The following is a 21,588-nucleotide window of genomic DNA, read 5'->3' on the forward strand; positions in this document are numbered from 1 at the left end:
CAGAGTACTTGTACTCATGCGTGGGCTGTAGAACTGGACAGAGTACTCTGTACTCGGGCGCGACCTGCAGAACTGGATAGAATACTCTGTACTCGGGCGTGGGCTGTAGAACTGGACAGAGTACTCTGTACTTGGGCGCGGCCTGCAGAACTGGATAGAATACTCTGTACTCGGGCGTGGGCTGTAGAACTGGACAAAGTACTCTGTACTCGGGCGCGGCCTGCAGAACTGGACAGAGTACTCTGTACTCGGGCACGACCTGCAGAACTGGATAGAATACTCTGTACTCGGGCGTGGGCTGTAGGACTGGAAAGAGTACTCTGTACGAAGGCGTGGCCGGCAGAACTGGACAGAGTACTCTGTACTCATGCGTGGCCTGCAGAACTGGACAGAATACTCTGTCCTCGTGCGTGGCCCGCAGAACTGAAAACACCAGTGCAAGTGTTACATGTCGTACTGGAGACGATACTCCAGATGTGCACTTAAGTAGGTTAGTTTATTCTGCACAAATCCCCTCCATTTTGCGTCCTTCCGGCCGCAGTATGCAGTTGCTTCACATCTGCGAGCTCTAAGATGGCGTAATGATGGCTCAGTGAGTTTATCACCCTTAATCTACGGTGCGGTCTGCTCATTATGGGTTTGGTTCCGACAAGGTAACACGGTTTCCACTGCTGGTGAATTCAGTTAATGTGCCCTCCTACTTAACTGGTCCACAACTGAGATTACTAGTGACTTCCCATTGCCTCAAGCCTCCTTCCCTCTTGTTGTGGGGTCTGTGGCATGATGGACTCCAGCACCCCCCCACGCTGTACCTGTCTTACCCTTAAATTGTGCAGGTGTGTTTGTGTGTGCCAGGTAGCCCAAGGGACGCAGGCAGTTCTTTGTTCTGTCCCTGAGGAGGCGTGAAGGGGGCGGGGAGCAGCAGAAGCGAGAACCAGTTGTTCCTCAACAGCTGCACTGTGCTCCCCCAACCCCCTCCGCCATCTGGAGGGTTTCCATGCTTGATGGAGCTGCTGATAGCAAACCCGCACTTCACAAACTGGCAACTCGCTGCTCTCACGCTGCCCGATCGCATCTCGGATTAAGCAGTCTCTTCAGGCTCCAGCCTCAAGATCTGTCTAAGATTACAAGGGGAGGGGGCCCCCGAGTAACTCCTTCCCTCGCTGTTGCTTCCACGCCGGTGTCTACGCCCAGTTTCGCCTTCATTCCTCGTAGATTCGCCCATTCCTCGCTCCGCGCTCATTGGATGAGGATCCCGGGAGCGGCTCGTTATCTGTGGGATCCGAACAGACAGGGCACTGGGAGGGCAAGAACCTGGCGCCTGAGGGCAGCACAATGGGCCACTATGCCCCGAGACCCAGCAAGCAGCACAGGCAACTGGCACTGGTAGGCAGCAGGAGCACAGCAATGATGGGCGGTGTGGAAATGTGACACCGGTGGGCAGTATGAGGGCGCTGCACTTTAAGGGCAGTGTGTGAAAATGACATTAGTAGGCAGTATATGAAACTGGCATCGATAGGCACTAAGGAAACTGGCACTGGTTGACACTGTGAGGAGCTGGCATGGGTAAACAGTGTGTGACGAGCTGGCATGTGTTGGTAGGATAGGAAGGGCGCACTTGTGGGCAGAGCAGGCAGTTGGCACGGGCAGAAACTGCAATAAAGATGCACAGCTGAGCTGTGAAAAGGACTGGCAATGATGGGAGATGCAGGGGCAGGTACTCAGGGTACCTTATGCTTCAATAAAACCAGCCTACTAGTACAATTACTCATCCTAACAACCAGAGAAGGCTGTGGTATAGTCTGAGAATATTGAACCCCAAATACTGACGGGACAGAGTATTGTTACAACAATATCATGTATAAAGTATCAGAACATAAGTTTCTATACATTTTTTATACCTATCTCCGCATGTATGTACCTTCATGCTATGTATAACTTCAAGGTACGTAGATGTGGAGTTAAGAATAGTAAATCCCACATCCCTCTGTGCACTCACTTACCTTTCAATGTTTTGTTCCTCAATATTGTTGTAACGATTTACAGTCCTAGCGCGATCTGGGATTGGATATTCCCTACTACAGTCATGGCCCCTTAAGTCCGTTAGTGACCTTCATGTAGTAGCGATTCTGGAGTTTGCCACAAAAAAACGTTTATAAATGCAGCCCTATGGTATGAAAGCTGGCATTGCTGGCTTTTTACCAGTAAAATATTTTCCTGGTGGAGATAAAAAAAAATGTGATGTGCAATCCACTGTACTGACTGAGCAGATTGCACGCCAATCACATAATTTGCAGGAGTAAGTGTAGGAAGAAGGCTGGTGGAAATCTACCATTTGTGTAGATTTCCCTGAGCAATCGTGATTTTCTAAATCCCTAAAAAGTTAGAAAGTTTCTCATATCGTAGACAGAAGCATTGGAGTGGATTCACTTTTGTACATGTTTAGGTCTCACCTGGTGAAAGCAGCGCATGCGCTGCTCTCGTCAAAGAGACCTTTTGGAATCGATTCTCCGCCGTGGGCTCATGCACGCGCCTACATGGACAAAGATGGCTGCTCTCGCCTTCTGTCCAAAGCAGATAGAATGAGCGTGTCCCTACGGACTGTAGACAGTCCGACGCCATTTTGCGAAGCTTTCGTTGTCATAGCAACGAAAATGCCGCTTCGCGTGTGCTTTTAATTAGCATGGCCTTCGCGCGATCTCTTTCACTTTCACGGCCGCTTGTTATTGTGTTCCTTCTTCACCTCCCACTCAGCACTTCTGCTAACCCCCCCCTCATGGCCGCTTGTTATTGTGTTCCTTCTTCCTCTCCCACTCAGCACTTCTGCTAACCCCTCCCCCCCTGCCCCCCCCCCCCAGTCCGTGCTTGTTTACAGGGTATTCGCCTTTCGTCGGTGCACAACTTCCATCTCTGTGGCAGGGAGACAAAAGCAAGTCCCTTCTGCAAGCACTTTTTTGCACCTCTTTCAAATGTGCTGTGCTTTTGAGCCGTCATCTTCCTCCATGGTGCCGCGTGTGTTATTTATTTTTTTCTTCAGACTCTAAGATCCTTTGGAACCTGCTGGTATTTCTGAGCACACTCCAGGCTGTCTCCTCCCTGTCTGAAGTTACTAGGTGAGTGATTGATCAGCACATTACACGTGCACTGACTTCACGCACCCACTGCATTTAATACTTCAAGTTCCTTCCTTATCGATGCGTTTCACGGCCCTACCATGGCGGACCGGCCGGGGGGCGGCTGGCGCTGCCTGCTTTAGACCGTCAGCCTCCTGTTCTGGGTGAGGTGCCATGCCAGCGTGTCTCACAGGGAAGCAGGGGGCTACTTTCCAGGGGCTCACCTGCCCCACCACCAGCATGTATGTTCACCATTCTGCCAACCACCTGCCTTCCACACCAACGGGCCCACTGCCCTGCTTCGGACCCTCCTTTCTCACCTGCCCTGCTTACAACCGGCTCCTGCCCTGCTTATAACCAGCTCTTCTCACCTGCCCTGCTTACAACGGGCTCCTCTCACCTGCCCTGCTTCCAACCACCTCCTCTTACCTGCTCTGCTTCCAACGATCTCCTCTTACCTGGTCTGCTTCCACCCACCTCTTCTTACCTGCTCTGCTTCCAAACACCTCCTCTCCTCTGCCCTGCTTACAACAATCGGCCCCTCCACTTCTCTGCTTACAACCACCACCTTTCGCCTGCCCTCCTTACAACCACCTTCTCTCCCCTACCCTGCTTACAACCACCATCTCTCACCTCCCTGCTTTCAAAGTGCCCCTCTCCCTGGCCCTGCTTACAACCACCAGCTCTCATCTGCCCTGCTTACAAACGGCCCCTCTTCCCTTTACAAACGGCCCCTCTGCCCTACCCTGCTTACAACCACCATCTCTCCCCTGCCCATCTTACAAACGGCCCCTCTGCCCTGCTTACAAATGGCCCCTCTCACCTGCCCTTCTTACAATCACCAGCTCTCACCTGCCCGGCTTACAAACGGCCCCTTTCCCCTGCTTTCAAACGGCCCCACTGCCCTACCCTGCTTACAACCACCATCTCTCACCTTCCCTGCTTACAAACGGCCCCTCTCCTCTGCCCTGCTTACACCCACCCCTCTCGGGGTGGTGCTGTCCTGCCTCCCAGGCAACAACCTTTGCACCCCATCCTTTCGGCATCACTCAGACACGCTGCTACCGCTGGCGCAGCAGGCGCAGTGTCCCAGGACCCCAAGCGGCAAATAAACCCTGATAATCGCTCATTTTACTACCGCCCCAGCAGTGACAAGGCCCGTTTTCCATGTTTGCACCAGAGCCCAGAACATCCTTTCTATGGTACTTACTCACACCAAGACTTTACCAGACTCACCTCGCCTCCAAAGTGTACACCCCAAACATGACACCCCTCTTTTAAGCCAACTAGTGCGCGTCGTGTCTCGACATCAAAAGGTGCCAGTGGGCAAGTAATGCCCTTGGTGGCAAGTAGGATACCTTTAAAGCTGCACTGAACGAACAAGTACATTTTTTTAAATTAGAAAACTGTGAAACTTTTATTTTGCACCCGTGTTAACAAATACAAAAAGAGACCTTTAAGCTATGCAATAAGTACAGAAAGGTTTTCCACACAAGCTAAAGATGTTTATTGATCTCCTCACACTCTTATTCTGCATAGCCCGTGCTTAAAAAAATAAAATAACAAGCATTAAAAATGCAATAGGTCTCGCCTTTTATGAAGTTAAAACCTTTTGCTTTGCTATACAATACCATTAGCAAAGCAATTAGCTTTAACTTAATTAAAGGCGAGACCTATTGCATTTTCAATGCTTGTTAGAACTGCCGGTGCTTAGCACTTGCAAGACCCAGCCCAATTAAAGCCCTGGGTTTGGACACAGGTTAGGAGGGTTAAAAAAACATAACGTGATAATTGACTGTTTTGGAGACATGGGTGGTAATTCTATGTCAGTCCACGGAGGCTCTGATTATGCTTCTCAATCTTTACTGACAATAACAGCAGCCAAATTAAAAACTATCAACTTTAAACTGGCATGACCCCGGAAGTCAAACCCCCTTGCGTCTGCACCAATCACATTCCAGTCCACCACATAAGTGTCTTCGTAAACTCCATAACTTCCTCTTTCTTTGCTGCTGCAGCAGCAGATAAGTGCCTTTCCCTTTATTTTACTGAGGTGGTAAAAACGTTGGGGGAGGATTGTGTTATCGAGGTTTACGGAGTATATATTTAATTGTTTCAGCTGGTTTCTACGGCGACTCGCTCACGCGCGGTTTTCGGTGTGTTTTGGGTTTCATTAGACGGAGCGCGCGTTAACGATAGGGGGCGGTGGAGCAGGAGGAGGCAGACGCGAGACCCTCGCGCTCAGAGAGCAGTCTCGTCGTTGCCCCAGACGCTGCGCGTGAGCGCGAAGAGCCGTTTTTTCTCCAGTTACGGGTGTCCGGCTCTTGGCGTGTAGCGCTAAGCAGGACTTCGTCAATCTCTGGCCTCGTGGAACGCTGACCGGAGCAGTTTCCGGATTAGAGCTTGCCTCTAGGGGAGTGTAGGGGTCTCCTTCCACCTTGAGTTTATGCCTCAGCGCTCAGAAGTGTAGCGGTATTACTACAGCGGTTAGTGACATTATAAGGGTCTGAGGCACCCCTGGGTTGCTCCCCCCCTTCTGAAAGTTCCTCCAGTCCTCTCTGCTTTGCGGCAATGGCGTACTACGCCGAAGAGGAAGACCAGTGGGTTGAGTGCAATCAATTTGAGGAATATCAGGAGCCAGAGGAAGAACAGTTGGAGGAGAACCTTGTGGAAGCCCTGGACACCCACGTCCAGGGCTCTGTGAATAAAGCCCTGATCAAGGCCTTAAAGCCTTTTACAAAACTCCTTCAAAATTATGGCAAGAGGAAGATGAAATCTTCTCATAAAAGCGCAGGGCACACACAATCATCGGCCCAGGTGTTAGCGCGCATGGCCAGGAATGTAATGAAGGATCATGGCTCCATGGCTAATTGGACTACCGAGGAGTCTTCCCCGTCCACACCGGCTACCTCAGACTCCGAGGTTGAATCGGTGCTGCCTAAAAAGAAGGCAAAGAAGACTAAGCACACAGCGTATAAAGCAGACGACAGCCAGGCGCCCAAGAACCTGTTGTTTGACCCTCAAAGTTTGATCCATCCTAGGTCCACTGAGTGGGTACCCTGTCCGGAAGTGGCACATTAGGTGGCTTATAATTTGCGGCAAGGCTTTGAGAAGGAGGTGCGGGCCACTTTACGGTCGGAATGCCCGAGACCCTCCTTGACCGGGAAGGTGGCGGATACGCCAGAATTAGACCTGAATATGGCAACATTCATGAGAAAGAAGGGTTTAGATAGGGCCTGGCGGGGGTGCCAAGACAAGTTATTAGATGTCTCCGGACCCCTCACTAGAATCCTGGAAGCTGCGGTCAACGCAAAGGATCAAAACGTTCCGATGGACACGTCGGACGTCATGGAATGGGCCCAAAGGGCTCTGTGTTTTCTTGGCAATGCCAATGTGGCTCTCTCCACGGAGAGGAGACGTTCCTTTTTGATGCGTATTGACTCCCAGTTGGCGGAGATGGCCGCCACAGAACCGGGTTCCCTCGCCAATGGCATGCTTTTCGGGGACAAATTCGTGAAGGAGATGGGAAAATACGTGGCCACGTTTTCAGCGTTAGACAAGGCTCAGGCGAACATTAAAAAAGTGTTTCACACGGGTGTTTTTGACAGGGCCGGCCGCTCACGGGGTCGAGGGTTCGGCTGAGGCTTTAGTCAGACCTCACGAGGAGCGGAACAGCGGGGCAGAGTTACCCAAAGACCACGTTTCTATCCCTCCCGCAACAGGGGAGGAAGAGGCAGAGGCCAGAGAGGAATCTACCGAGAACAACAGAACACGGCAGGAGATGTCCCCTATTCAGGTACGGGTCTTAAGTTCCAAGGAGTGCATGGTGGGAGGTCGGATAGCATTGTTTCTCCACAGGTGGCAGGATCTCACGTCCGATCCCTGGATTTTACAGTTGGTGCAGGGATTTCACATAGAGTTTTATGCCTCTCCAGAACAGAGTCACGTGCCCGGTCCTCTACATTTTTCCCTACTAGAGCAGAGTTTCATCGACAGGGAAGTGGAGTCTTTGCTCCAGAAGGGGGCAATCGTGGAGACTGTCCCACACACACAGGGCTTTGTAAGCACCATTTTCTTGGTCCCCAAGAAGGATCAGGGGTTCCGTCTGGTGTTAAATCTCAGAGAGTTCAACGCATGGGTTGTGTATCGCCATTTCAAAATGGAGGGCATACACCTCCTGTGGGACATCCTACTAGAACACGATTGGCTGGTTCGATTGGACCTAAAAGACGCTTATCTCGCGGTCCCTATATTCCCACCGCACAGACGCTTTCTTCAATTTCTTTGGCGCGATCAATGGTTCGAATTTTCCGCCATGCCCTTTGGCCTTTCGTCCGCCCCTTGGTGTTTCACCGAACTCATGAAGCCTGTCGTACAGTGGTTGAGAGAAAGGGGGGTGCGTCTGATCATTTATCTAGACGACATATTGATTATGGCGCAGTCGAAAGATCTTCTGTTGGTCCATCTTTCATGGACAATACGACTCCTGCAGGAGTTAGGGTTCATTCTGAATCTGGAGAAATCGATATTGATACCATCGCAGGTAATGGACGTTCTGGGCTTTCAGGTCAATTCACTCATGACGCAACTTCTTCTGCCTCTCAAAAAGAGAGTGACGATCAGGAAAGAGTTGAGGAGAGCGCTTGCCTCTCCGACAATATCATTGAGGACATTAGCTCGCCTGGTAGGTCTTTTAGCATCCTCAATTCAAGCGATATTTCCGGGCCCCTTACACTACAGGGCCCTACAGAGACTGAAGATATTACTACAGGGCCCTACAGAGACTGAAGATATTACATCTGCGCAAGGGTCTCTCATACACGCAGCAGATTGTACTTTCATCAGAGGCACGTACGGCGATGAATTGGTGGTTAGAGCATATGGATGCCTGGAATGGCAGAGACATTTTTTCATCCACCCCGGACGTAGTGAAAGAGTCGGATGCCAGCCGCTGGGGCTGGAGAGCACGTTGTGGGACTCTGGAGACAGGGGGTCGGTGGTCCCGGGAGGAGTTGAACCTGCATATCAATTGTTTGGAGCTTCTAGCAGGCTCATTTGCGATTCGCACTCTTGCCCCTCAGCGGGTTTCTTGCTGCATTCTTCTCCGCATGGACAATGTGTCCGCGGTCCGTTACATAAATCGCCTCGGAGGTACCAGGTCTCGTCTCCTGACGGAAATGGCCAAGGACTTCTGGCATTACTGCCTGGACCATCACATTGTGGTGACAGCGGAGTATATTCCCGGGTGGGCCAATGTGATAGCGGATTGGAATTCGCGGTATTTTTAGGGATGCCAGCGAATGGAAGCTGCATACCAGGATTTTCAGAGCTTTGGACCTCAAATGGGGACCTTGTGTGATGGACCTGTTTGCGTCCAGACTCAACAGACAGGTACCCCTGTTCTACAGCTGGCGGCCAGATCCTTTAGCGGTCAGCTCGGATGCCTTCCTTCAGTCATGGACGATGGGCATTCTATATGCATTTCCACCGTTTGTCATGATCCCAAGAGTTCTGGCGCAAGTCCACAGACGGAAGGCGGAGGTTATTCTGATTTCACCATGTTGGAAGGCACAAGCGTGGTTTCCAATCGCGCTGGCGCTAACCTGTGCGCCTCCGGTTCAAATTCGGTCGTTCCCAGATATCCTCACAGATCCTAGGGGGCTTCGACATCCTTTGGTACTACAAGACCAGTTAGTCCTCATGGCTTGGAGACTTTCAGGCATCGTTGGCAGGTGCCGGGAATTTCACAGGACACTCTCTTTTTCTTGTCACAAGCTTGGGCACCTTCCACACACAAACGGTACGAGTCCGCTTGGAGACGATGGGTTGGTTGGTGTAGTGAACGACAGGGTGATCCTGTGGCATCCGACATACATATGATAGTAAATTTCTTGTCGGAGCTAGCCAGATCAGGGTTAGCATATAGGACCGTGAATAACTTCAGGTCAGCGATCTCGGCGGGACATCCGCACGTGGAGGGCAAGCCGGTGGGGGAGCATCCACTGGTTTGCAAGGTGGTGCGAGGTATTCGGTTGGTGAATCCTCCTCAACCTAAGTATAATGTACTTTGGGACGTTACTGTGGTCCTACGTTTTTTGGTAAGCTGGCCGAGTAATGAAGGTTTGTTGAGGAAGCAGTTATCGGCGAAATTAACGCTTTTGTTGTGTCTGATCTCATGCAGACGAGTGTCTGATGTGCGGGCCTTGGATTTGGCAGGTAGAGTATTTACTCCTTCTGGAGTTTCCTTTACGATTTCAAGACGTACAAAAACACATTCGCATTGTATTTCTTATCCTGCATTTCCTCATCACAGCAAATTATGTGTGGTCAAATGTTTAAAAGTTTATGAGGACTGTACTGGGGAATTTAGGAATGATGTGTTAGGTCAATTATTGATTTCTCTTCAGAGGTCTTTTCGCCCGGTCACTACTGCAACTCTGGCCAGGTGGGTTACTTGGTTACTGGGTCTAGCAGGGGTTGACACTTCCAAATTTGGAGCTCATTCGGTTAGAGGTGCTATGGCCTCCAAATCATTTGGCGCCGGTCCCCGGTTGCAAGACATCATGACCGTGGCGGATTGGTCTACTGATTCCACTTTTAAGACGTTTTATCATAAACCTATTGTGGATGTGGCTTCGGTGGTGGTGGAACAACTTTAAACTAGCATAATCAGAGCCTCCGTGGACTGACATAGAATGAAAAATTGTCTAGCAGTCGCGACAAAGAATTTTCAATTCTATTAAGGACACGGAGGCGAGGATTATCCCACCCAGGCTACATTGTCAGTGACAGTATTATGTAGGTTATAATGCATTTTACCCGCCCTAGAGTTGGTTCAGTGTTATTGTATTTCCATTAGTTTGGAATGGAATTTACGGTCAGTTTCCATTTCAGGTGACCAGAGCAAGCAAACCTGAGACAGTGGGATTACTGCAAGTGGCGGTGTGAAGTTCAGTAGAAGTTGAGGAGAGCTTCGGTTATGACAAGGATCTACGTCACGTTGGGTTTCCAGTTATGGTTGGACTGTTGATAATGATCGCAAAGAAAGAGGAAGTTATGAAGTTTACGAAGACACTTATGTGGTGGACTGGAATGTGATTGGTGCAGACGCAGGAGGGGGTTTGACTTCCGGGGTCATGCCAGTTTAAAGTTGATAGTTTTTTATTGGCTGCTGTTATTGTCAGTAAAGATTGAGAAGCATAATCCTCGCCTCCGTGGCCTTAATAGAATTGAAAATTCTTTGTCGCGACTGCTAGACAATTTTTCATTCCTTTATGTCTCAGTTTTTGGTGCAACAATGGGATTTGTCCACCACTATGGGGATTGCCTGGTTTTCTAGTTTTCCATAAGGAAACGGAAGATCTATGATAAAAGCAATGGAACTTGGCTCTAATGCGCAGTCGAGATCTTTCCAGGGTGCCTTCGAGAACTATCGCCATGAATCCCACTGTCACTAGCCGCCTCAGCTCAGTCCCTAGAACGAGGAAAGCAGCCGAAATAGCGCTCTCTACCGGCAATCATGATTAGAACATTCATCGCTGAAGCATTACTCCCATGATCGGCATCCTTCTTCTCCCCATCCCTGGCGATGCTCTTCCATTCAGAACAACAGGAGGCGGCAGCAGCTAGGCTTGCCACCTCCGGACGAAACAGGCTGTCGCCACACTCAGTCTAAAGAAGTTAGCACCACGGAAACTAAAAATCAAGTCACCAGCCGTTGACGCTTTCTAAAACTCCTGGAAAGTTCGGCGGCTCGGGCAGAAGCACGCGCAGACGCCACAACCAATCAGCAATACATAACACCTCGTAGCGCACTAGGATTGGCTCAGATGTACATTTGCGGCTCCAATTCTTGATCATGTCACACTTGAGCAGTACCTCCCGCTCTCTGACGGCTGGCAGAGCATATTCTGCTCTGAGATTGGCTGGCCACCTGGACAAATGACACCCATTAAAAGATCAACAACGGACGAGAGAACTTGTGCTGTGGTTTTCGGATGGTCCGCGTAAGTAGCGGGCAGCTGGTCATCCATATATTTATCGGTGGTAAAGCGTATTGTGTTATATTGTGAGAAGTAAAATGGCGTCACCAGCAACACATGGAACTAGGCAACCGAATAATGTACTGATTGGATCCTGCCGCTAGTTAGGTCAAACTTTGTCGTCCGGGCATTCAGTTAGCGAAACAGGAACTGCACCACGCTGCAGGAAGAATTGAAGACCGGGATTATTTGGTCAGATTGCCTGACTAGTTGTATGGGGAACAGAGAAAACCACCGTCAGTCTGAGAACGGGTGTTGTTTTTTTGGGGTGGGTGATTGAACTCGAGTGAACATCAGCTCTCCGCATGGCAAGAAATGTGGAAGCACACAACGTTTTCTTGTACACTTCTGTATATGGTGCCCTCCGAGTTTTCCCGTACACCGACTCGCTTACTACAGGAGCTGATATGAACACGTTACCTACCAGTCATCTTTACTATCCTCAGTGCTACTCGTTCTCATCAAAATCAATACGTTTGCGCTATATCCTCCTCAGGCCAAAGAAGTGGGAGCATGACCGCAATTACTTTCACTCATCCAATTGGACTTTATAAAGGTATAACCTTTCAGCAGTCTCCCTGACTTTACCAACCCTTAACGAAGGTCATCCGCCATGGTGGGAGGATAGGTCATAATGACTGTGTTTAGGATAACTAGGACTAATGATAATGAAAATTACAAGTAACTGGGACATTTACCTTCTGTCCCTCATCTCCGCCATTATTTTTGAGGAACACAAACGTAATGCTAGCTTTACATGTTAAATGAACAGGACTTACTGCTCATGTTTACCAGTAATGCCAAACTAATTTTATTGGTGAAACAAAATAATATCTGCAGAGAATTGCAGATAATTATCTCAAACAGAATTCAGTGTATTCTTCACAAAACAACGACCTTGCGTTCCTAACTCCTTAATTCTATATTGGTGTGGGAAGGTACACGTTGAACCTACGCACATGAGAAGCTTTATATCCTTGTACAGTATCCTCACAGGTTACAAACATATGTTTGAAGATCCCAAAGGTTTTAAAATATTCAGGATATATGGTGAAGGCCCTTTTTCATATCCAAGAAGTGCAACTAGTTATCCTGCATAGAAGCACACATTAAAAAAGACTGGTAACAAGACCTCCCTCTTAATTTCTGTGAACCATGAAAGTAATCTTTGGTATAAACTTAAGGTATGGTTTAAAAACTATCCAGTCCTCAAGAATTCTCAAAGAAGGTTACATAGGATACAACATAGTTCCCCAATCCTTCTAATCACCAAGGAGTCAACAGAGTCTGACTTTTTTTTCAGATCTTCAATGGGATAGGGTGTGGACATGAACCTGGGAACATTGACCCAGACCAGGGCCTTCCAGTGCTGTAACATAAATTCCAAAACTTGCTGATATAGCAAACTACTCAGAGCAGGAGCTGATTGGCACTACGTTTGTCATGTTTCTGATGGAAGTGTCAGGAGATTTCTTGATAAAGTCACCCATTGTCTGACGAATTCTTCCAAAGGTTTCAGGTTGCACCTCCTCATCTTTATGTTTACCTCTTTAATCTGAAGAAGCAGATTCCCATGTTTTCTCCCTCATTATTGGAAGCATCACTATGATCCGGCATCTAGTATGATGACTTCTGTTTGGGAGCAGGTGGCTGCTGCTTTGAGGACATGGTTTCCCTAAGGATCTGTCTTGTCCTCAAAACCATCTTAATCATTTCTCTCTGTCTTCCTTGCCCTCGTAAGAGAAGAAGTTTACCTGGCTCTTTAGGAGGAAAAATCCTCTACATTGTATCCTTTCCTAGGAATTGTTCCCTATTGTTACAGTAGAACAACTCAACACTTACTTCTTCTTTTCAATACTTAAGAAAGATTGTCCTGCATAGGATGGAAAGCGAAACTATGCGTAGGAGCACAACACCTGATTTCCATCCAGCATATGCGTCCTTTGTCAGAAAGCAGAATGCAGGAGACCCTATTTCGTATGTTTGGAAAGGAAATGTGCTACCCTCCACCTCAGTTAAGCACCGGACCTCTTACTTTTATAGCTGCTCACTCCCACGCATCAAAAGCAGTTTTTGGTACCCTTCCAGCCTATCGGGGATAATTGCCTCCTTGTCCTGAAATTCTGTCCTCTGCATTACTCAACCGCATTTCTCAAACCAGACGTCCCCATGCCCAACTCCTGGAGGATAATGGATGCGATGCTCATGACCCAAGCCAAGCCGGGTTCTCAACATTCCGTCCTGATCTTTTCACGGAAAAAAATACAATAAGATTTTCATGAAGCTATACCTTTGTAGTGCTCTGTGGGGTAGGCAGAGTTTAAAACCATCATATTTCCTGTTCTTTTTCTTGTCATGAGTTGCGTCCACCACAAAATGAATTGCTGTGACAAGGATGAGTGAGGTTTGGATATGCCATGCCACTAAGTGTGATAAGAGATTACACTGAAGGTAAATCAACCAGTGAGAACTTGGAAAGATGCCGCAGATAACTGTGATTGTCCAGAGTTACATGGCCTTCTCCCTTTATTGACTGGGGACTGGAAGATATAGAAAGAATGGAATAGGCAAGAGTGCTAGTAGGTGGATGCCAAGCAGCTACTCCCAGTGCACAGTGATAAAATGGCAAGAAAATGTAATGGTGAATAATAAAAAAGCAAAACTAAAAACTCAATTAGAGAAGTACATTATTTCTAGAAGTATTATTTTTCAAACTTTATTTGCATTTATGATCTACAACTGAGAGTTGTTAGTACATACTTTATTATACATGATATATTAAGCACCCCATTTCCCTCTGATGGTGATTCACTCACTGCCCTATTCCATCCTGTTCTTCGTGCCATAGCCATTTATGGCTGCAGCTCTGAGCAGGGCCTACCTTTTGGACCTTGATTGGTTTTATTTTGTGTTAACCTGCTTTAGGAAGTTTTGGTTGGCTGAATTTTATAATGTTTTATTATGGGTGTGTTGTGAGTTCTATTTTGTCTTTCACCCTTAAGCAAGGTTTCTGTCATTTGCTAAACATTATCGATCAACCAAAGAATGAGCATTTTTGTTTGTTTGTAATTCTTGTTCCAGTTGAAGGCGTGTCTGTAGTCTGAGGAATACCAAGCAGGCACTGTAGAAAACTATTCTGTGTGTGTATGTGGTCCTTCTGAAAGTGCAGCATGCTTTAACTTTTAATTAAATCAGTTAGTGCCTGAAGTAAGCTGACATTGCCCATTGATGAATGTTGGAGTGGGTGGAAGAAAAATGTGAATGACACAATCCCAGACTAATGGATGAAGTCTGACTGAAAACCCCTATAAGTACATATGTTAGTCATAATTTTAGTAAAATCAAAAGGTCTTGTCTAACACAAACCTAAACAAGCATTTGCAATGCAATAGGTCTCACATTTACGCAAGTTTGAGCTATTGGCATTGTAAATGGCTATCTAAAACACAAACAGGGTAGGGGATGGTCCAAGGGAACAAATTTAAAGACCAGCGAGGAGCATGTCCCCTAATTATAATCAATAATAACACAAGACAACCTCTGGTCTATATTGACACACAAATATGCATCAACAGGCGTGCATGAGATATTGGAAGGACTGGAGTATCACAAAATCTCCCATGTAAATCGGGGGATGATCCCTTTTAGGACGAAAACCCTCACCCACCACAGGTGGCATGCTTCATCATATGGGTTTCTCCTCCCAAAAGGAAACCTAGTATTACTGAGGGCTACAACTCCCCCACTGTGAGGTATGAGCTCTGGGATGTTTTTGCAAGATGGTCACAAGTAGGATGCTAAAATCCCATATGTGAAAGATGGTGTGATGAGAGTGCAGCGCAATGGGGCATGATAAAGTGTATGTGCAGTGGTGAAGTTAAAACTACCTAGTGGATGCAAAAGCGACTCTTTATTGACTTGCTCGCACTGGTAGGATTAAAAAAGCAGTGCAAAGAGTAATATTGATTTTAAACTACTCAAAAAAGGTTGACATGTTTCAGCCCTATAACGATCAATAACATGTATCCAGGCTTTCTTCAGGACCAACAATAAATCAAAAATTGCTGCTGCTAATGACAAACGTGAAAAAGTAAAAAAACATAATACAACACGAGTAATCCTATATGTTGATGAAGGGTATTACTGGGAATATCTGTAAGGGTGAGATAAAAACAAGGTGCAACAAGTCAAACAACGGTCCTTCAATTCCATTGTGGTGCATTTATTGCTATAAGGTTAAGCCTTTGACCTTAAATAGCAATTCCTCATACATTTTTTTTTCAGAGAATATATATACACTTACCCATATAATTTGGATAAGTAGCCTCACCTCTACCTGGCGACAGCTCAGGGAAGGGGGCCCCGCTCTGTAAGAGACAAGATCTCGTGTCACACTTTCCATCTCTAATTGTGGGCACTTATCTCTATATCAGTGTGTGTGCCCAGCATCTAACTATTCATGACGGCACGTGCAAATGGACTATAAAAATCCACAGACCTATCTATGTCGTATTACCTGGCTATCAGCCCGAATATGCCAGGCTCATTGTCAATCAAATGGTATATTGCCATATGTAACCTCTCGTTCTGTGGTCAGACCAACTACTCCCGATATCTGGAGACAAACAGATGTTGAGTAAACCATGGTAGGACACCAGGCCCCATACCCTTGGCATCATGACTGTAGGGTAACTGCTGATATACCATCTTATTAGAGCAGTAACCATGGGTGTACAGCCCCCCTTTTTTTTTGGTAATTACGTCAATCCCGGATAGTGTAATTGCAATACCCGTTTGTACTTATGAGCTGTAACACTTCCTGTTTCGTTGGATTAACCAAGGGACCGATACGCTCGTCACACATTGGACATTTGTTGACGAATAGAGCAAAGTACCAAAAACAGTGTGCTGATGTGCGGCAGATGGACGATACAGGCACATTCATTATACACACAATTTCCTTCAGATCACCAAAAATTGTGTTAAAATATGTGTAATAACAAATGTTAAGTCCCGATGTTTTTGGACCCTGAAAACAGTGAACGTAAATAAAGTTGTTGTTGAGAAAAAACAGAATACCTAGTGTCTAGGGCGGAACAGGACAAGTCCATGCCCTTAAACTGGAGTGAACTCATGACATTTTAGCCATTGTATTTTAACTTTTTACCTGAGTACTGCTTGTTGCACGACCTCGAGACTCGACCCTCAGGAATCCCTCGCTGACGCCACTCGGCTGATCGGCTGATTGGTGGGGCGGGGAACCCAGCTGCTATTGCGCGATGGCGCAGCGCTGCCTACTGGATTCTCAGGTTGTGTACAATACCCGTCAGGCTGCATTTGTAGGTTCGCTGTTTTAATCTAATCTGTGTTGCTCATATACATTTTAGCTATTGTATTTTAACTTTTTACCTGAGTAATGCTTGTTGCACGACATCGAGACTCGACCCTCCGGTATCCCTCGCCGACGCTGCTCGGCTGATTGGTGGGACAGGGGGGCAGGGAACTCAGCTGCTATTGGACAGGGTTATTTTTTACTATTACTTAAATGCATGCTGACGTGACCGTGCAGCGGACGCGCGCTGCTAGCGTGCTACTGACGCACCTAAGGCAAGCCCGTCTGCGCCCGTCCGCGCTCGGCCCGGGTTCAGGGCCAGTCCCCCTGGTTCTATCAGGCCAGATGTATTGACATATTCTAAAAACTTTCTTAGGAGTCTGGACCCGGAGGGTGTGAAGGCATGGTGCCCTAGGTTTATGCCATGCTGCCCTAGGTTTATGCCCAGTATTCGGCCGGGAGATTTGGCAGCGGCTTGCTCCAACTGCCATTGACCCCTCCCTTACATCTTGGCCCATCCTGGCAAATTTCCCTTTAAGGAGGTGGAGGGCCCAATGAAGCGACGTGAAGCTGCTCACATTAATTGGCACACACACTTCTATAGAGATAAGTGCCCACATTTAGAGATGGAAAGTGTGACATGAGATCTTGTCTCTTACAGAGCGGGCCCCCGTTCCCTGAGCTGTTGCCAGGTAGAGGTGAGGCTACTTATCCAAATTATATGGGTAGGTGTATATATATTTTCTGAAACAAATGTATGAGGAATTGCTATTTAAGGTCAAAGGCTTAACCTTATAGCAATAAATGCACCACAATGGAATTGAAGGACTGTTGTCTGACTTGTCGCACCTTGTTTTTATCTCACCCTTACCGATATTCCCAGTATTACCGTTCATCAACATATAGGATTACTGGTGTTGTATTAACTTTCTTTACTTTTTCATGTTTGTCATTAGCAGCAGCAATTTTTGATTTATTGTTGGTCCTGAAGAAAGCCTGGATACATTTTATTGATCATTATAGGGCTGAAACATTTGTTTGAGTGGTTTTAAATCAATACTACTCTTTGCACTGCTTTTTTAATCCTACCAGTGCGAGCAAGTCAATAAAGAGTCGCTTTTGAATCCACTAGGTAGTTTTAACTTCACCACTGCACATACACTTTATCACAACCCATTGCGCTGCACTCACACCACACCATCTTTCACGTATGGGATATTAGCATCCTACTTGTTACCATCTTGTAAAAACATCCCAGAGCTCCTACCTCAGAGTGAGGGAGTTGTAGCCCTCAGTAGGACTAGGTTTCCTACTGGGAGGAGAAACCCATATGATGAAGCATGCCACCTATGGTGGGTGAGGGTTTTCGTCCTAAAAGGGATCCTTCCCCCTGATTACATGGGAGATTTTGTGATACTCCAGTCCTTCCAATATCTCATGCACACCTGTGGATGCATATTTGTGTGCCAATATAGACCCAAGGTTGTCTTGTGATATTATTGTAAATGGCAATGCCTTTTATTTATGTTTTGGTTTTTAAAACCTAAATAAAAGGAATTGTCATTTACACTGCTAATAGCTTAAACTTTTCGCAAATGTGAGACCTATTGCATTGAAAATGCTTGTTTAAAGAACGCCCAAGATACTACTTCCCCCCAACCTACCAGCCTTCAGCAATGGGACAACTGCAAGCTCATCTCTAAAAGACATCTTGCACCTGGTCCTGCAATCTTACCTCCAGAGATCTAAAACCAAAGCTCCACCCCAACACTACCGGCCTGCGAATATACAGAAGTATGAACCCACCGGGTCAGGCATAGTCTCTTCTCTTGCAGAACTATTTCATAGACTCTCCTGTTACCTTATTCCCTCTCCTGCCACCTGCATTCGCTATCCAATCACACATATTATGCTAATGCGCTGTTTAGCCATAGCAAATAGGGAGCTGTTACCTACTCGTTATGACCCCCCCTCTTTTCTGTCTCCTAATCTGCACTTTGAGGCGAATTCAACAAACAGTTTAAGGAATAAACGTAAAAATGAATACTGATTTTGGTTTTTATTTCATTCATCATTACTACTGCTGGCTTGGGCCTGGCGTGCAGGATTAGTGTTATCAAAGAGTTCTGACTGCTATCAGAATTTGTGAGATTACTAATTTGAGTCGCAATCTTAGAGCCAAAGCTTGTACGATTAGTCGAATGTGATGGAGAAATCGCGTGTACAACGCTGCTATTACCCCACAGGTAGGTAACAACGCGGTTGTTACAACGACCACGTTGTTACCACGCATGGCTTTACATCGCAAGTCGTTTCTAAGAATTACGCTAGGTGGCTTGCAACACCAGGGAATGTGTTGGATTTTAAATGAAATGAAAAGAGCATTTATAAAGCGCGATGGCTACCCTGGGGCGTCCCAGCGCTATATGGAACTGCGTGTGCGTGAAACAAAGGAAACCTTAATCTGAGATATTAAACAGCAGCGTTTTTAACCCCTTTCGAAAGGATAGGTGGTTAGATTCTGAGCGTAGATGGAGATCCAACACCTTCTCCGCTGTTGCGCTAACTGGAGCAGGAATAGTAATTTATACTATTCCTAAGTCCAGCGCGCCAACTAGCGCAAGTCGTAGAAACAACTTGCGATTTAAAGCCACGCGTGGTAACAAGCGGGCGTTATAACGACCGCGTTGTAATGTACTGCGTGGTAATAGCACGCGTTGTAACGTGCTATATTAGGAGAAATCTACTTGCTGAGACTGAAAATTTACATCTGTATAAAGTGAATGTTTCCGGCCTGCCCCTTCTGTAGAGTATCACTGACCGAGAACCTGCTTGGAAAAGGCAGGATGACATGTGAAAGGTAAACTTTAAGAAAGTGGAGACACTGCAAACCCAGATTATTTAAACTGCAGGTAAAGTCTACGATTTTCACCCGATTTTAAACCAGTTTGCCATTATGTGTTCAGAGCTTTAGGGTTGAGAGGGTAACTGGGTTGGAGATTTCCTGTCACAAAGTGTTGAAATTGTTCATTGGATGCTTCTTCAGAGTGCTCCTTAAGAACTAGTTGTAAAAGCTGGTGTTTTAGAAAACATATATGTAAAATTGCACTGTATAATGTTGCGTTTGACTACGTTTTTGCTGAAAGGGTCGGTGAAGTTTCTAATTTAGACAGAAAACACAGGAATGGAATTGTCCCGAAGAACTGCCAGAATTTATTTATATGCAGAAACTCTACACCCTGCCAGTTTCAGCAACTGGCCAAGCTCCTTTAACAATTCAACCCACAACATTCTCCCTTAGAATCCAAAAGGAAGGACTGCACGAGGAAGTTCTGTAGCAATGCACTAACACAAGCTGCAGCAACATATCACACAAACCACTAAATATCCCTGGGGCAAGTCGGTTCTGTTACTACGCTAGGTCTGATTCATGGTAGCTATATAAACCATACCATGTTGAAAGTTTACCCCATGGATTGAGTATCACAACGACTCCTCTGTCCCACAGCACCATGTACTCACCGCCCTGATGGGAGACTGGAAGAGATAGCGAGATTTCTGGCTAAGCCTTTTATATAACACAAGAGGCCTGTCACTCTGCCAGGGTGTTCCAATACACAGCAGACGTGAACACTCCGTACACACCAACGTGCTCAGAGCAGGAATGCGTCCGGCTCTCCGGGAGGGACAAGGCGGCCCCCATTGTCCCGGCTGCTTGTAAAGTGAAAGCGGGCGTGGTGCTGAATGTAAACAAAGCACGTTGTGTTGTGGTGCCTGAAGTAGGAGAAACTTAATAAAGAAAATAGTGCTTACAAGTCAAGTAACAACCGAAGTAAAGGGGCCAGTAGCCATTGGAGGCTACAAATGAAGACAAGGCAGTACTGAGGAGGGACTAACAGGGCGATTACTGAATCACATTCCTGCATTTACAAAAGACAAACACATAAGCCAATTGAAAATGTGGGCGGGGTTTCTTCTCCATACTGGACTACAGCAGATCGCCAGTGCAGCGCTTGCGTGCTGACTCTGGCATGACCTAAAAAGCCAATTAGTCTGGCATTGGCTGCCAGCCTCTTGCGAAAGAAGGCAATAAAGTAAAAAGGGAAAAAAGAAAGGATGAAAGACAAAAAAGGAAGGAAGAATGGTAAAAAAGAAAAGCAATAGAACAGAAGGAAAAAGGAAAGAAAGAACAGAAGGTAAATGAACGAAAGAAGGCAAACAGGGAAGATAGAAGGTACAATAGGTAGAAAGAAGGAAAGAAAGAAAAGAGGAAAAGCAAGAACGAAGGAAAATAAAATAAATGGAAATAAGGCAAGAAAGAATGATGGAGTAAAGGAAAGAATAAAAAAATAAAGGCAATAAAGAGGGAAGGCAAAAAAGAAAAGAATGAAAATGCAAGACTGAAAGGAAGGAAAGAAAAGGAAAGGAGGCAAAAAGAAAGAAAGATGGAACGAAGGAAAGAAGGCTATAAGGAAAAAGGAAAGAAGACATGAAACAAGGCAAAGAATGAATGAAAAGGCAAAATAAAGAATGTAAAATAGGAAATAAGACAAAGGAAGAAAGAATGGGAAAGAAAAGAAAAAAAGGATAGAAGGCAAAATGGATGAAAAAGAAAGGAAAGAAGGCAAAAATGGAAGAAGAAAGATGGGGGAAAAAGAAAAAGGCAAAGAAAGAAATTGAAGTAAAGAAGGGAAAAGCCAAAAGTAAGAAGTGTGAAAAGATAGAAGGAAAGAAAGCTTGAAAGAATATGGAAAAAAAGAAGGAAAGAGGACTCACAGTATAAAACATTGGACACTAAAACTCGCAATACACCCTACTTATGTGTAAATTAACACGTTAGAAGTTGCTGCAAATGAAACAGGATAAAGTTTGATCTTTTTCCTGTGCAAAGTTTATTAAAGCACTATTAGTGAAATTGAGTCCAGTCCTAACTGCAGTCAGCTAAACAAATGCCACTCTAAAGGGATTTGACCAACACATTGTCGGGAGACAAAAATAAATAAAGCTTGAATCTGCCTTTTGCTCACTGCAAAGGGGTCCTACTATCACATCTGGCGACACTGAAGAAACGTCAAAGTAAAAACAAACACTGGGCACTAAA

General features: G+C 46.3%; 1 protein-coding gene across 1 annotated transcript in view; it reads left to right on the forward strand.

The window, feature by feature from the left end:
• The first annotated feature begins 10,976 nt into the window (after window positions 1-10,976).
• The window catches only part of RAD51D (RAD51 paralog D), a 94,498-nt gene continuing 83,886 nt past the window's right edge, over window positions 10,977-21,588 (forward strand). The window contains exon 1 of the mRNA XM_085649641.1: window positions 10,977-11,119. Coding sequence (XP_085505767.1) covers window positions 11,111-11,119 — 9 coding nt within the window. The 5' untranslated portion in view covers window positions 10,977-11,110. The remainder of the gene's footprint in view (window positions 11,120-21,588) is intronic.

Source organism: Triturus cristatus, chromosome 3_2 (genome assembly GCF_964204655.1).
Source record: "Triturus cristatus chromosome 3_2, aTriCri1.1, whole genome shotgun sequence".
NCBI classification, from domain to species: Eukaryota; Metazoa; Chordata; class Amphibia; order Caudata; family Salamandridae; genus Triturus; species Triturus cristatus.